This window comes from Lissotriton helveticus, chromosome 5_1 (genome assembly GCF_964261635.1).
Source record: "Lissotriton helveticus chromosome 5_1, aLisHel1.1, whole genome shotgun sequence".
Classification (NCBI taxonomy): domain Eukaryota; kingdom Metazoa; phylum Chordata; class Amphibia; order Caudata; family Salamandridae; genus Lissotriton; species Lissotriton helveticus.
This window is the reverse complement of record NC_136065.1, coordinates 2,004,043,473-2,004,061,246: the sequence shown is the minus strand read 5'-3', so window position 1 is coordinate 2,004,061,246 and position 17,774 is coordinate 2,004,043,473. Positions and strand designations below refer to the sequence as shown.

Genomic DNA, 17,774 nt, shown 5'->3' with positions numbered 1-17,774 from the left:
AACTTCAGGATTAACGAGCCCCAAAGAAGTTGCCGCTTTAAGGGGAAAAAACTCAATGAATAATATCTACCATACGCCGGGAGCTTTATCCAGTTTGGGTGGATATCTGTGGACATTTTCTGCCGGAGACCAACGAGGCGAACTGTTGAAAGGAGGGTGATGGGGCAGCCCTCCTCTAAATCTGGCTTCAAGACTATCTGAGAGATGTAGTGCAATGTCCTTATTATTTATGGGAACTGACGTCACGCATCACTTGTCATAGCAGTGGCGGCTGGTAAACTTTGGAAGGGTAATAAACAAACATGGACAGCATTAAATTGTAATACATAGTCATGGGGGTGTGTATTCTTTATGTACTTAATAATCCTGCCATGTCATAGAGGGTGTGGGTGTGATAGAACAACTTTGCTGTCTATGCGATGCAAGTGGCAATTGTTGTAAATTGTGTTACTTTTCCCTAATGTAAAATCGGTCAACTGTGCATTTAATTTTCCAGACTTTAGCACGGGTTAGCAGCTGCAGATGTCTCAATCTAGTCTTGATACAACTCTAACCCGGTTCTACCTACAGCCAAGAATCATTATGGCCCGCTTTCTCTACATTCAAGCAGGCAGTACGACTTTTGTTTCTGCTTCGCAGCACTCGTGTTTTTCATTTCATTCCAGACTTCACGTGCACTAGTCATTGGCGTATATTCACAAAAATGCCTGGAGTACCGGAAGTGACATCATCCAAACATTCAGCTGCTGATGACATTACAGGAAGTGACGGCACATTTATTTTTGACCCTGGTGATGTTAGGGAAGGGGCTGCTGGATGACCTTTGACATAATAGCATTAGTGACAGGGCTGAAGCAACAATAAATGAAAGATTAAATGCAAGGTTAATAAAATATTGTAACAGGAGTCTAAAGCAGATATGAATCTATCTTTTAACCACACACACACAGTACATAAACACATTTATTTCTAGTAACTGCTTTAGAAACCTTTTGCATTATGTTATTGATTAATAAATTAATATATTTATGAAACACAGATGCGCATTATCCTCATGATTTCACATAGTAGGGGGCCCACTCAGTTGTATCTGTGGCCGCCTTGTGTGCCCCCTAGAAACTCCCTTCTAGAGACACTGAGGATATAAACAAATGAATTAAAATGCCCCAGTTTAGGATAAAAAGTAAACGGCACATTTAACCAAGTTTCCTTTAGTTCCTGTCACTGCCTATGGGACCTGTCACACCAGGGGTCAGAAAGGCAGTGTCAGGGATCCCAAGGAGCAAGGCAGGGGTCACAAGTAGGAAGCCAGGGGTCGCAGCTGCTCCGATATGATTGATGTCCATTGCACCAGTAAATTTCTCCTCTCTTTGGAGGCGGGACCACTCTCTGAAGTCTGCCATCCCCATATCATGAAAGTATGGGGTGGGTTCATTAAAGCTTGCTGATTCCATCCCACTTTATGTTGAGAGGGAAACGTTGTTAAGAGTCTGAGCTGAATGACATGAAGCCACACACTGGGCTTCTCTCTACAACGGCCAAGCATATATCTAGTTGCTGCATTGCTGCTTTCCTGACCCACCCACTGATACCATACAATAGAATTTGTAAAGCGCGTGGCTGCTTCAGAAGAAGGGTCCCGGAACTAGCGGCATGAACGCAGAACAAACAAAAACTAACAGACCCCAATATAGAAAGCCTATGCATTAAAAATAAAATTCTTAAATAGTTTACGAAAAACGGATTCTGAAGTAGCGAAACAGAGCAGTCGGCAGGAAATTCCAGAGTTTGTCAGTCAGCAATGAAAAGGAACTGCCACCTCTTCTTGTCTTGGCGAACCCTGGGAAGGCGCAGAAGCTTTAGAGTGTTGGATCGCAACGATCTGCCCTGGTGGTAGGCAGACCATCTACTTCCTAAATATGAAGGGCCTTTTTGCTCAAAGGCTCCATAAGCAAAGATGAAGGCCTTGAATTTATTGGGACTGACAATGGGCACCCAATGTAGACTGCGTAAGGAATCAGCTACAGATGAGCGAGCCGGGATCTTCGAAATCAGACGTGCTGACATATTTCAAATGATCTGCAAACGATGCAGCAGGTAAGCCGGTAAGCCTAGGTACAGACTATTTGCGAATTAAATTTGGAAGTAACCAAGGCATGGATGATGGTCTTGCAACTGTCCTCAGGAGCCAGATGGAGCCTCTTCCTGAGAGATTTTAACTTAAGGAAACACCTATTGGAAACATCTCTAATCTGTGGCTTGAAAGAAAGATAGAATCAAATTTGAAGCCTGGATTTCTTACTGATGTGAAATGGAAGGGCTGCACAATATAACTCCAAAGTCATTGTATCACTCCTGTACCTCGAGGGTGTGCCTGGCTGTCCAGCATTTACTAAAGCGTGGCTAAGGTAGAAAGGCATTCATCATTACCTTTCATATGCTCAGTCAGAGTTAGCTGATAAATCTAGACATTTATAATTTACTAGACATTCTTATAGTTAACACTAATGACAAGTTTGTGGTTTCTCACCCAATGATTCAATTATCTTTATCTGTAGGTCCACTTCCTCTTCCACTACCTCCTCCTCCGCCTCCTCTTTCTTCTCCACTAAGGTATAGAAGTCAGTTTGCTGATCTTTCATATTTTCATACCTTGGAAAGAGACAAGTGGAAATGCTATGAAATTCCCATCTGCTCAGAAGGTACAGATAGAAGAGTAATTATGCATGGAGTCAAATAAATATGAAGAAATAAAAAAAAGGAGGGAGAGGATAGGGGGTATTCACTCAGAGAAAAACGAAGAGTGGAATCCCAAGACAGAAACAAACAGAGATGTATGTATGTATATGGTATTTCTATAGCATGATCCTAGCCAAAAGGAAGCGAAACGCAGTACTTGGTCAAGGACAAGAATTAACTCAATGAGGAATCGGAGAATGTAGAGATTGTGTTCCAGACTGGGTGCAGTTATGGAAAGTGCCTTGTTTTAAAAACATGGTATTTTGCACTTCTTAATCTGTAGTCTGATGGCGTCCGGCTGTGGTTGTGTTGAGAACCACCAAAGATGATGAGCTTCTTTGCAAGATAACAGTGGGTATTGGTTGTGATGTGAGATGAATAAGGATTATATGACCTCTGATTGTGAAGGAATGCATACAGAGTTCACCTAGGTCAAACAGAAGGATCTCCCAAAGGGAAGTATATGACTGAGAATCTATTCTGTCAAATAAAGAAAGGAGATACAGCCAAAGAACTAGGCCCCACCCCATGCCCTCCGACCACGAAAGGAACCTGGGCATCATCTTGGACATTACCCTTACCATGAGACATCAGATCCTTGCGCTCACCTCCGCCTACTTTCACATACTCCTCATGCTCAGAAACATCATCAAATGGCTCCCTCCTGACAACAGAAAGACCGTCACCCAGGCCCTTATCACAAACCGACTGGAGTACAGCAACGCCCTCTACTATGGCACCTCCAAACACCTACGGCACAAGCTGCAAACCATCCAAAACGCCGCAGCCAGGCTAGTACTCAACTTTCCTCGCTGCATGCACATCACACCTCTCCTCCAACAACTTAACTGGCTCCCTCTCCAGAAACACTGCCAGTTCAAGATGCCCACCCATGCCTATAAGGCACTACACAAACTGGGTCCCTCCTACCTCAACCACGACTACACTTCCACCAACCAACCAGGAACCTCCACTCGACATCACTCGCCATCACACACACACACACACATCCCTGTATCCACGGAAGCAAGACAGGAGGCATAACTTTCTATTACTTGGCAGCCAAATCCTGGAATGACCTCTCCCCGCACATTAGGACAGCCACTCCTCTTACAGAGTTCTGCAAAATAGTGAATACCTGGCCCTTCAACGGAACCATCTTGCATAGTCCGCACCTACTCAGCGCCTGCATACCCTCATGGGTGACACGCTCACGCTCTACAAATCCACATTACATTTCATTACAGTACAAAGATAAGAAAGGGACAAAGAATGTATACAGTGGGGAGAATCAAACTGTCAATTGATCTGTACAACACTAAATATGTTAATGATTTATATGATATTTAGTAAATGTGAGTAAATAATATATCAATGCTCTCAAAGTCAAACAGTAAAGAAAAAGTACATGTTAGAAAACTGACTAATATTACTGTTAATAACGTGTCATTATATAGGACATCATAACACACTTCTACTGTTTCTAGGTGCTGTAATAATTAGGGTTATAAACCATTTTATTATTATTTAATTTCCCAAAGCCATAAGAAGGGAAGCCTGAGTCTGTGGGCCTTTAGAATACTGCATGGTTCAGCAGCAACCATTCAACCCAGTAAGCCATACAATGAATATTTAAATACGGCTTTAAAATATGCAAATTGAGAGGAAAAACACAATCCAAGGGGATAATTAATGTAGAAAAGAGAAAATTGAAGAAAGAGGTAAAGAAAAACAATGGCAAAAGATAGACTAGAAACAAAGAAAAAGAGTAGTGTATAAATGAAGGTTGAAAAAGACAGAAGTAAAAAAGCAATATAAACAATAAGCAAAAAGTAAGATATGGACCACATTAAAAGAATGGAAATTAGTGCATGAATTTAAAGGAAACAGAAAGCAACAAAAAACCAAAACATCCAGAGGCACATAAAGGAGACTGTAAAATAGAATATAAACTAGTAAAGGAAACTATGAAACAAGAAAAGAACATTATAAATGGAAAAATAAACACAAAAAGGGCAAATAAATGGAACGAGAAAATGAAGAAGAGGATGGAGATGGAGAAAACAAAAACTATGGAGGGCGGTAAAATTATTTTAAAAAAATCTAAATATAAAGAAAAATATCCTCCATCTCCCTATTGAATAGCGTGTTTCCAAGTAAGCATGGTCGCTTTGCTCTTCGCACCTAATTAGAAGATAGTGAGCTATTGAAAAATGGGCTTGCACGAGGGGCAAAAATACATAAAGACTGAAGTGTGATATAATTCATTTTAATGACTCCTCTTTAATGTTTTGATATGGTGAGCTAATCAAAGAAGATAATTGTACCTGCTCAATACGGTCTTTGCATCCTAGGGAGTAAAACATAAAAAGATCAACACGTGACAATACAATTTACGTTCACAGTAAAATTAACATTTAAGATTCACAAGTTCTTTACTTACATAACATTTTTATATGATAAGATACTGTTTGATTGGCTTTGTTCTATTGCACTGATCATCAGAGACTGTAGCTCTTTTAAATAATGTTAATGTATGCTTTTATTGTGAATTGTATTTGTATATTTATTCTTTTATACAGCAGAAATGCTGTGAATCAAGATTTTCTGGACTGGACTTGACTACTAATTACAAGTAACTATATACAAAATATAAACAAATATGTTAATAATGAACACACATTTCTATTACTGACCTTCGCTTATGAAGTATCAAGCACAGATTTACTGTAATAACTCTTAGGCATTAACCCATCCAATCCAATGGAGCTCTAATGTAATAGTAAAGTACACTACTATTACAAACGTTTTAAATGGTCCTTCCTGAATATAAGATTAGACCACATACATTAAGAGCAGAAGATTATATGGAGGCAAAGTAAATTCTAAATGATGTGTAATCAGTAGCTCAGCCTCTCCAGGACCCATGGACTCGGTATGGAGCAGGGCACATCTTTCTCTGGGCACAGGAGCAGCCACGAATTGCGGATATAAATGCATGAGGTATCTAAGCCCTTCAATGCCGCTCCACGTGGCCCCACTCGCCTGCAGTAGGAATGGTCAGTACCTTTGTGGTAATCAACTGTGGAAATTTTAAGACTGTCCTGCAACCGAACTACTCAATGTGTGTGCCACAATGGTTATTGGAGAAAACCACCAGACTATACCATTAAATATCATGGACTATGGTCCCATGAAGAATATTCACACTGGCAATAAAAGGTTAAACAAACCTATGACAGTAATGCAATACAGGTGAATTGAGATACTCTCTATGTACCTAAAGCCAATGACATCTCATTAATTTAGCACGAAAGAACACAAGAGAACTTAACATGTCACTTTAAACTAATAACTCTTAGGCAGGAACCTGAAGGGTTTGCGTTCTTAGCGACAGACATTTGTGGGACAAACAATGCAATCTCTAGAATGTGAGGGAGAGACAAATATATACTTCCTCAGTGAGAAAGATATGTGCACATGTCTTCATGTGCAATTAAACTCCCTTACTGGCAGCCCGTACCAGGAAGGGGTATATTTGTAAGGCCAATGTCACAAGTGACCAGACAGGATTGAATGTCTAGTCTCAATGAGTTATGCAGCTCTCAGTGGCATACAAGATTCTGCTTGTCCCATAACTTCTCTGCTTCAATCTACTATCAAAACAAAATGTGCTGAGAAGTCCCCTCCATATCTGTGCTTGTCTACCTGAATGGTGTTGCTGTAGAGGGCCCATGATCTCACAGTTACTACTGGGTCCAGATTATCTGCAGCTGTGAGTGCCTACTCAGCTCCAGGCCAGACACATCTCTTCTTCTCCTCTCTTCAATCAGAAACCTCACAGGGCTCTCTGTGGACTAAACGAGTGTCCCAGGCCCTCTCTCACACCTTGAAGAAACCCGGACCTCTGTAGAATGTTCTATTTTCTCCAGATCTATTGCACTGGAAATACTGGAAATACATGTTACCCGTTACTCTGCTTAACAAAGTTCCCTCGGGGAGCATTATATGTACTTGGCATTTCCAAAAAGAAAAAACACAGTTTAAAATTCCTGTGAGGAAACAAAGAAACATCAGACCTATTCTAATCCATACATCGTAGGTCCCTCAGGACTCAGTGGTGTCAGCTGAATGGAAAATCTTTATGGAACAACATGGGCAGGCAGGATTTGTAGGTCTAAACAAATATCGGTCCATTAGGGCTAGTAAACTCAAAACTAATCACAGTCCTGAAAGCAGCGAATAGACAAATCCATCCCAGGATTTGCGAAGGGGTAGCAGAATCTTTAGAACAGAAAATTGATAAGATTCATTACAAAATCCTGAACCCTGGTGCTCTGGAATCCTTGAGCACTCTGCTAATCACTAAACAAGTTTTGCTACTTTTTTGTTCCTTAAATGTTTCCTCGTCACTGCATGATCTTGTCTTGCCTGGTTCGTGAAAGTTAACAGTACCGGACGCTATTACCATAGTCAATGCTTCAATGAGAAAAAGCTTTGTGCTAGAAACAATAGACTGAGCAAGGGCGACATAACTTCTTAAACAAACCAAACTAGAAGTCCCATCCAACATCAACTAATGCCAATGATTCGTGTGTGTGCGGAGGTGTTAGAGGAAGTGAACAATGGACAGTAAAGTTTCATGAAAATTGAAAGTCAGATTAGAGTAGGAGCCAACAAAACCATCTGATGTTAATATATCTGCCTGCTATACCTTGGTTGCTGGATAAGACCTTGGTTGATAGGCTATGGTCAGGATGATTGCACTGCTTTGTAAACAGAATGGTAATGTTGACGTCTGAATCTTTATTCTGATAACACAGCTGCCGCTAGATATTATACTAGAAGCAGCCCACAGACTCTGTCTTCATCTCCCAATATCAATCTACATAGTCTGATACTGCTGGTCCTTTAAAGAACAGGAATCCCTAGAGAGCCTCATACCTCTCATTTGTACTATTAAACCTTTTACCTAGCTCCTTTTTTAAAGGCCTCTGTGACAGGTTCTCAGACCCATTCGGGAAAGTCACAAGGCAGACCGGGGCTACTGGGTCTCCCTGTAGGGTTTGAGGTCGCCTGCCACTGGTGTCAGAGACATAATAAGTCCAGTACTTGTCTTTTAAGAAAAGAGAGTACTTTTTAATCACAGAGTAGTATTAAATACTACAAATGTAACTTGATATACAAGCTAGTGATCTGATTACAATTCTCCCTTGTGGCTTTACATCTGTCAAGCCCCCACCAGCTAATCCCAACCTGGATGACTACTGATGGCTGGTTCCCCCAGTAGTTACAGCAGAAGCATGAATGAAGCTGAGGTTCAGTTCTAATTATCCCCACAAATCAAAGGGAACTCAGTTCACATTCTTGAGCGAAGACAGTGCCAGGAGCACTGTGGTGGTCAGGCAAGGTCCACGTTAGGATACATATGGCAGCCTCGCTTCACTCTGCAAAGCAGAAGCCCTGGCACTAGAGCTGCCAGACTTAGAAGCAAACAGATCATCGGTGTGAACACAGAGGAGACTACTCCATCTCTGCCATCTTTATGATCCTTCAATGGTCCGACAGAGTAAGGGCCATTGAAGGCTGACCTCTACTATGTCCACCCACCTAATTTAGATGGCTGGATGTACAGGTCAGTTTTCACTGCCCGTCACTGCCAGGAAAACCCTGGCAGTGAAAACTGCTCTATGTCTCCCTCACCATAGCAGAGAACTCCCATGGCAAGGGAAGCATTTTTTTTTCCCCAAAAAAAATCTCATATGGGAAAAAAACACTGAGTCAGACGGATGACTGTCATGTTGACAGAGCTGTGCATCAAGTTTAAAAAGCATTGGCAGGAACTGCTGCGACAGAGACCCCTACCAATGTTTTAAAAATATCTATATTTGGTGGGTGGAGTACGCTCGGCCTGGTGGTCATTAACTCCTCCACCAGGCCAAAGGAGAATACTGCGTCTGCCAAAATGTAAATTTGACCAAGAGTTTCATTATTTGGACATATGGGTTGTTTAAAGGTATACCATATAATAAATTAGGTGCTGTAGCATTATTGATCAAATTGATAAAGACTTTGTCTCGTCTTCAGATTGCAATGCTGCTCCAGTTGAAGACAGTATCCAGCTGTGTTACACGTCAGAGTATCAATATCCTGTGTTTCTGTTTTATCTTTTATCCCAGTTCCTTTTCCCTGGGTTTACTTCTAACCAACATATTCCTTTGTGTATTTTTTGTAGTGCGTTCAGAGAGTTCTGGAAGCGTACGTCGCTCCTACTAGATCAGGATTACAATATTGATACTTTCTTGCACTAATGAAGGCTTGCTGATCCTCTTGTTCTCTGGATTTATAACCTTTTCTTACCTTCAATAACTCCACATCCTGCTGCTGACACTTCAATTCAATCTCAGTAATCCAACTTCTTAGGACAAATTGCTGTTCTTCTAATTTTGTTACTGTCTCCTTGATGCTCTGCAGACTTTTCTTCTCTTCCTCCTTTAGGTTGCTGAGGTGACAAGATTTTTCCTTCTCCAAAAACATCTGGAGCTTCTCAAACTCCTTAGTGATTTGCTCTCTCTGGCTCTTGAACTTGGCCTGCAACATCAAAATAATTAATATATTCACGTTGCTAGCACCTCAGAAATATATAATACATTTATCAAGGGACTCTGGGGTGACATCATATCTGTTATACCAGAGACAGGTGTGTCCTGTAGGACAGCAGAAGGCATAGAAGTAGTGTTTTTACCTACATGAAGCTCAGCTGTTCTGCTCTAGATACACACTTTACAATACATGATAAATACAATACCAGATAAAAACTGACTCGAGACAGCGATCTGTTTCCTAAAACCTAAAAACCTCACAGGCTATGAATTTGCACTCATCCATGCCTTGCAAAAATTCTGAGATTTCACAGTAAAGGAATTATTTCGTACCACATGGGCTACAAAATGAATCCCTTAAATGTCCATCTACAAATCCATGTAATAGACAAACCTAAGCACCTGCTACGTGAGGCAAGCATTCACAAAGCTAATAGGTCCTTCACTTGAAGTGTGTGCGAGTGTGTGTGTGTTTCTTTCCATGCTCAACTTACAATAAAGGCCTTCTGGTTCCATATCAAGGAGCTTAACTCACAGCAGGAAGGAGTCTCTTTATTATTGAAGGTTAAACATCCCACTCCTTCCCCTGCACCGTCTTCAATCCTGCTCCTGCACGGAGCAGCCCAGGCAGTGCCATGCCTACTCCGACCTCGAACCCTCCCTGCTGCATTCCAAAGTCAGTAGAAGACACAAGAGAATTGTTGTGTTTTATGCAGCTACTGCTTGCCACAGTCCTATTTCTGTACTGCTAGAATACAAAGTCTTCATGTGTAAAACTCTGAGGCCTCTGCCAGTCTAGTTTTTGCAAACTCAGGGTGGGCTACACTATGTCTGGTACGGCTGGTGGACTGGTTAATATATTTCAGAGTAAATTAGACTGCCATCCTTTGTTTCATGCACACCTTTATTGAATTGTCAGTGTGGTTCCCTGAGTTGAAAGAGTTATTTCTACTTGGCTCCTGCAACAGGGACAAACACACTGGTGCCAAGTGTGTAGTCAAGATGTAAATCGTAGCACAGCACAACTCTCCGTGCTGTGTCTCCTCATACACAGCAAAGTGCCAAGTAGTTTTTGTTAGTGTTGATTAATCTAGTTTTGAGTTGATTTGTGTCTTTATTTTGTAGCAATAATACTGCTATGTTGATTGTTCGATGTGTTTTCAATAATCTTCATATTATTGTGAGAGTTTAAGAGACAATCTAAATATTGTAACAAAAAAATACCAACAATTTGTTTTTCCATTTAAATATCGCCTCAACGTATTTCGGATGCCTCTCACTCTTTGTCAGGAAGACTCTTAAAGCATTAGGTATTAACATACAAACAAGTGGTAAAACTTAGTCAATGTCTCAAACACCATTCATTTATTTGCATGGAAAAAAACTATTTACACACTTAGTATGTATGAAGGGGGCATGACATATCTTGTATAGTTGATACGGAGACCCATTTTCAATGAGTGAAAAAATATATTTTTCTCAATGAATTCAATGACACTACTGAATGAGTGCATACACATACCAAAGTGTTTATACATTTAATGCTGGATTGTAAAGTGCACTGTGTGGTACCACTGCCTATCGAGCCATAAGTCTGGTCGATCTCTCAAAATCTCCCGTGACAGGTCCCGCAAAAGAAACTGGTAGAACCAGCGAATCTATGTTTTGGAGCCTCTGGAGAGAATGCTGTACACTAGTGCATAGGCGTGTATGTAGGCCTAAAAAGAACTAGACCTTCAACAGCGGAAAAATATTGGAAAGGATGTAGGAGTCTATAAAAAAACACAGGGCTTCTGTTTTAGCTGAAAAGATGTCATACACTATCAGCATTCACAAGTGTCAGACAGTCCCATAACTCTACCAATCTGGCTAGTAGTTCTGATTTTTTACTTTGCTTTTAGAATGCTGCTTATATATGGTCTCTGTGTGCCTCTAGAATCACGAGCTACTGGTTGGAGTCCCCTGCTCCAGACGGTATATCTTGCCTCTCAAATGTCCAGATGCAACACACTTAACTTTCCCACCAGCAGGACTAGACCTATGAGCAGCAGCATAAAAGGAGCAAGTGCATGCTGGGCAGACTGTTGGCATAGGACAGTCCTCGGAGACTTGGCTGTACTACACAGTGAGGGTGATAACCTCCGAGGGGCAGACAGGCTAGTGGGCGGGGTGGAGCAAGAAGGCAATATCGAGGTGGTTGTAAAGCTAAAGCTAAGGCTCCACCCCGTCAAAGAGCAAACGGCTAAGAACAGAGATTGAACGATAAATCACATAGCAACTGTTACACATTACCATCTGTGGTGTGGTCTTTGCCCAAATTCAATTACAAGACCGAAGGCCACTATTATGCTTTATTTTCTTGTATTTATTTAAATAGCAGTCAAGGATAAACTACTGTTCCCATCTTCCTTAGAGGTAACTACAGCATGCAATCACAAAGGCAACAACCAATCATGTAAAAGCAAATCTAAAATCCTTGACTGGGAGCAACAAGTCCTCTTTTCTTGCTGCTCGAAGTCAAGGTAAGTACTTATCCTTTATTTCCTAATATAACAATTATGTTTATATTTCTATTTAAGTTTAAATTTGTGCTGTGTGTTGGTTAATAGATATTTCTACCTGACTTTATCCCTTGATTTGTGCAGTCCAAGAGTTACCTGTGTGCCTCACTGAGCCGCACACTTGCTGCTGTTTCCCACCCTCTTCTCAGTGCACTGCGGCCGTTTAACCTCTCTTCAACAGCAACATGTCGGAAGGAAGCTGGCTTTCAGGGTGTGTCTCCTTCGCATTGACGGCCCACAAAGCTTTCTTTCAGGAAGCCGTTTCCTTCGTCATTGTCCCACTAGCCATCAAGTCCGGGCACTACATCTTCCTCGGAGACCTCAATTTCCATCTGGATGACTCCACAGACACCAAATCTGCCAATCTCCTCGAATGCATGGACAACATTGGCCTCACCCAGCTAGTCACCGACCCCACACACAGATAAAGACACACTCTGAACCCGATTTTCACGGCCAGCGACAGTGTCACACACAGCCATGCCATAGAGCTCACCTGGACTGACCACACCATTGTCCACCTCACCATCGCAGGATCACCATGGACTTCCACAGCCTGTCCAGCTCTCCCTACCACAGCAGGACCAAAGTGACGCAGGTTTATGGGATGGATGCCCTCAACACCACCCAGTCCGACACCGCAACTAAGCTGGAACAAGCAGTCCAGAACTACACCCCCTGGATCACCAAAGCTGCCAACTGAGTTGCCCACATCAAACAAGCCAAGAAGCGCAGATCCACCAAACAAGCCAGCGGGTACAAGCCAGAACTCAGGACAATGATCAGCAGCTGGAAACAACTGGAAAGAAGATGGCGCACCAGCAGAGACACCACAGACTGAGCCACCTTGAAGTCAGCCCTCAACAAATACCACCAACGACTCAAAGACACTAAAAAGATGCCCTGGTAAACCGAATTGAAGCAGGCGCTAACCACACCAAGGAATTCTTTAGCCTCATCAGAGAGTTCTCGTGCACTATGGCCACTGAGAAAACGATTCCTCCCTCACAGGATCTCTGCTATGCACTAGCACACCACTTACACAGCAAGCTATCCATTGTCTACTTCGAACCCCACCCCACTGAACACCACATCCTCCTCACTCTTAACGGTAACCTCCCTCGATCAGCCACTTGGCACATGGGTACAGCTCACTACACAGAACACAACAGCCATCATAATCTACATCCACTCTGGAGCACCCACTGACCCCTGCTCCTTGCCACCTGTTCAACCTCGGAGGCAAGGATATCAGCCACCAACTCGCCTCCATCCTCATTGCCACAGCCACCTTTCCAGACACATGGAAGCATACAGAAGTTTTTATTTGTTTATTTATTTATGCGATTTTATATAGCGCAGACTTTACCCGAATGTGTCAGAGCGCTTCCCAATAGGAACAGTAATGATACATGAGGAGAAAATTACAAGTGAACAAATTACAAAAGCAAACGTTAAGTTACATGAATCAAAGGTGACAATAGTGAGCAGCCAAAATACCCGAGGTAGCAATCGGTACATTACAGGAGGAAAAAGTGATGTGTGCAGGTTACAAAAGCGTACAAAGTACAAGTAGAGGTATAATACTGCAATAAATGGCAGACACTCCAGCACAAGAACAAACGTTACGTAGGCAATGGTGGCACTTGTGCAAGTATCTAAAGCAAACAAAATGTGAGAGGTAGCAAACAGTGTGTTACAAGAGAAAAGTGACGTGTGCAAGTTACAAAAGGGTACCATACACAGGTACAAGGATAATACTGCAATAAATGGTAAACACTCAAACTACCAGAACACACTGGGAAGGCGCTTCCATAGTCATGGACAATAGAATTTTCAATAATGGGAGGTCTTCCTTCAGATGATCGAGAGGATGTGAATTAGATTTGGAGGTGTCTTTGGAGGAGGAGAACTTTGAGGTCCATTTTGAAGGCCTGGGAGGAGGAGGTGGTCCGGAGCTGAGGCGGAAGTGAGTTCCAGATTCTCACTGCGTTGCCTGAAAAGGATTGGGCCATCAATCTTTCCTTCTTGAAAGTAGGGGGTTCAAGCAGTAGATTTTCAGCATTACGAGATGGTCTAGAGCCTCCAGAGAGTTTCAGTTTATTCGACAGGTAGCGAGGAGAGGAGGAGTGCAAGGCAGTCTTGTAGATAGCTCTCGCCTCGATTGGAAGCCAGCGAAGGGTGGATAACAACGGTGTGATGTGGTCGCTTCTTTTGGCCCCACAAATGAAACGGGCTGCTGAGTGGAGGACCGATTTAAGGGGGGACAGGTGGGATTTGGGGAGGCCAGGAAGAAGAGAATTGCAGTTTCCCCGCCAAAGTCCTTGAGAAGGTCATCAAACAGCACCACACAGAATACCCAGAGAGAAACAGCCTGTTTGAGGCCTCCCAATCCGGTTTTCATGCGAACCACAGCACCAAAACTGCCCTGATCGCTGGTACTGACGACATCCACACCCTTCTCGACAGAGGAGAATCGGCAGCCGTGATTCTTCCGGACTTCTCCACAGTGTTTGACACCGTATCCCACCACACACTCATTAAGAGACTGCATCACATTGGGCTCCAGGGAGGTGTCCTCAGATGGATTTCATGGTTCCCCACGGGTCAAACTCAAGATAATCCGACGACCTCCCTTTGCTTCGGAACCCATGAGCACCATCTGTGGTGTTCCTCAAGGGCCGTCCCAAAGCCCCACCCTCTTCAATACCTACATGACACCTCTAGCTGACCTTGTCAGAACCCACAATCTCATCATCATATCCTACGCCAACAAAACACCCAACTCATCCTCTCAATCTAGGCAGGACCCACCACCACGAAGACCAACTTCCACAACTGCATGGAGAACGTCGATGACTGGATGAAGACCAACTGTCTGAAGCTCAGCACTGACAAGACGGAAGTGCTGATCTTTGGCAACAACTCCGCTCCTTGGACCGACACCTGGTGGCCTGCCGAACTTCGGATCACTCCGACACCGACCAACCACGCCTGCAACCTGTGCATCATCCTGAACAGCAAGCTCAACATGAAGCGACAGATCAACGTGGTTTCCTCCACCTACTTCTACATCCTCCTCAAGCTTAGAAGAATCTTCAAATGGCTTCCCAACGGCACAAGGAAATAGTCACTTGACCCCTAGTCACCAGCTAGCTGGACTACGGCAACGCACTGTACGCACAAACCACCACCGAACTTATGGAGAGATTACAGACAATACAGAACTCAGCAGCCAGACTCATCCTCACCTGCTCAAATGAACCCATTTCAAACCCTACACCTTAGGAACTACCACTTGCTCCCAGTCCAAAAAAGATGCCAATTCAAGATGTTGACACTTGCTTACAACGCCCTTCATGACCTAGGACCAGCGTTCATCAACCACTGCCTGAATTTCCACCAACCATCCAGACACCTTCTCTGTGCCACCCTCACCCTCACACAAACACCACACATCCGCCGAAACCACATCAGAGGCCGGTCCTGCTCCGACCACAAGACCAAGTCCTGGAATGGCCTTCCCCTTCAGCTCCAGACATCCCTTTCACTGGCGGAATTCAGGAAGAGACTCAAGACCTGACTGTTCGAATGAGCCTTGCTACCCAGTGCCTGGATATCCTCACCGGTGATTAGGAGTACTACACAAATACAGTTTGATTAATTGATGGATTGATTTAGTGAAAATCTTGTTTTTTATTAAAGAGGCAAGTATTATCCCACTACATTTGCCTTTTTAACCCCCTCCTTTCTTTCCTAAAGTGTCTGTCTCAACCACAAAACACATGTTTTAAAAAAAGTTTCCAATCTGGAAATGCCTTAGGAAAACACAATTGTTCAAGTCTTGGTCAGTTCTTCTCCAATCAGGAGGACTTTGGCGCTACTGGCGGCTCTTCTGCCTAATTCCTCCATAGTAGTCTTCTTCTGGATTTCACTAGAGCCTTTTTACTCTACTAATAGCTTTAGCAATTGTTATGGTTACTGTTCCTATATTTCTAAATTCTTGATCTGCTCCTGCAAGAAATGAGAACTTGTTGCTCCCCAACAAGAGATTTACAGGGTTGCTTTAAATAATTTGTTGGTGCCTTTGTAACTGCATATTATAGGTTTTTCATTAAGTATGATGGAACTGTATCTTATCATGGCTGTTATTTAAATAAATGCAAGAAAAGAAAGCATAAGAGGAGCCTCTGTGTCATTAATACAAATCAAGACTTTGTTTCGCTAAAGCTAATAAAATCTCAATTTTTGGCTTCTTTGGCTGAGCCTGTTTTTTTGTTTGCTGTGGAACTCTGCACTTTTCTCCAGTTAAGAGTGGTAAAGTGCTTGAGCTCTCCCTCCCAAACATGGTACAGCTGGTATACCCCTGTATAGGAGGTTGGCTTAGTATATGCTGCTCACTTTTGTAAGTGTAGCACCGTGCACTAATCCAGACAACACTTATGGTGATTATAGAGTTCTTAGACAACCTTAGAAAGCTCTCTAAGTAGCAGCTGTGGAGAGCAGCCGTTAAGCCTAGCCCAGAAGGAGTGTAAAGCAACTTGTTTACCAGTACTAATCATATAGTGCAGGTTAAGTGAAAAAGAATATCACAGTGAAGTTATAAAAATATGTATTTATTATAAACACTCACTAACACATTGCAATATCTCCTACCCAGGGATATAATCACAATACTTTAGTAATAGAACAAGTAAGTAGCACAAATACACAGTGGTCTCCAGGGGGAGACCAAACCATATACAAAAATAGTGGAATGCGATCGACGACCTAAGTCGAGACTGGACGTAGGAGATGCAGAAGTGCCAGGGACCCAAGGAACTACCAACAGAAAGTACCCAGGAACACCGTGGAGGCCGTGTGCAGAGTGGGAACACGACAGAGTGCTCAAAACAAGTCAATAGGTAATTCGTGGTTGCAGTTTTTAAGAAGAAGGACCCTTCCCAGAAGACCCTGAAGAAACCCAGTGAAAGATGGAAAGTTGGAGAGTCAACCCACCCGTGGATACCCTGAGAACCAAGATACCTACATCAGGGAAGCAGGGTGCGAAGTGACGTCGGAAACCGCCGTACACCACAATGGAGGACTTAAGGGAAGATGCTGCAGGCGAAGAAGGTGAAAGAGTCCAGTAGAACCCGAAGGTGGATTCAAGATGAGAGGTACCTGCATGCAGAGTGGCTAGCCACTCAGGAGTGACCAGGAGGTACGGAAGATGAATTCCCACCGATGTCGGAGATGCAGGATAGTTGAGGGTGACCTTGGCGCTGCAGCTTTGCGGACCATGCGACGAGAAGGAAGACCAGAAGCCAGGGGAGGGGTCCGGGGTCCGTCAGGAGCAACAACAAGCCTTGGCAATGGCAACAAACGTAGGAGTCGCAATAGGACCTTGAGCAGCTCACCAATGATGAAGGCTCAAGTTGCAGAGGATGCGGTGAGGAAGAAGACCTGGGTAGCAGGAAATACTTGTGGATGGAGCTTCTTGGAGCCCGAAGATGTCTGGTGAAAAGAGTCAATAAGCCTTGGCAATGGCAAGTAGACGAGGTGCACAGGAGTACGGCATCAGCGTTTCGGACAAGGGATACTGGCTTGAAACTTGCTGGGAAGACAGTGCAGGCTTTGAGGGAGTTGCAGAACTACCACCTGTGTTGCTGAACCTTTTAGAGTCCCTGGGAGCTCAGGAACAACAGATCGGTCAGCTTGGTTGAGGTGCCTGCATATGCAGAGGAGTGGCTCCTTCACTCCAAGAGAGATTCTTTTGGGTGTCTTGGATGTCCACAGGCTTGTAGAAGAACCTGTTTGGAGCACAGAGACAGACGACGCAGAAGACTGGCAGGACGAAGAGACATGGGGCAGCAGGAGTCTTCCCAGTTGC

At 43.3% G+C, this 17,774-nt stretch overlaps 1 protein-coding gene across 1 annotated transcript in view; it reads right to left on the bottom strand.

Annotated features, from left to right (window-relative positions):
• The window catches only part of LOC144756165 (E3 ubiquitin-protein ligase TRIM39-like), a 115,038-nt gene that overhangs the window by 31,988 nt on the left and 65,276 nt on the right, over window positions 1-17,774 (bottom strand). Inside the window, exons 3-5 of the mRNA XM_078645745.1 lie at window positions 9,100-9,330; window positions 5,067-5,089; window positions 2,531-2,652 (exon numbers count right to left, since the gene is read on the bottom strand). Of these exons, the coding sequence (XP_078501871.1) occupies window positions 2,531-2,652; window positions 5,067-5,089; window positions 9,100-9,330 (376 nt within the window). The remainder of the gene's footprint in view (window positions 1-2,530; window positions 2,653-5,066; window positions 5,090-9,099; window positions 9,331-17,774) is intronic.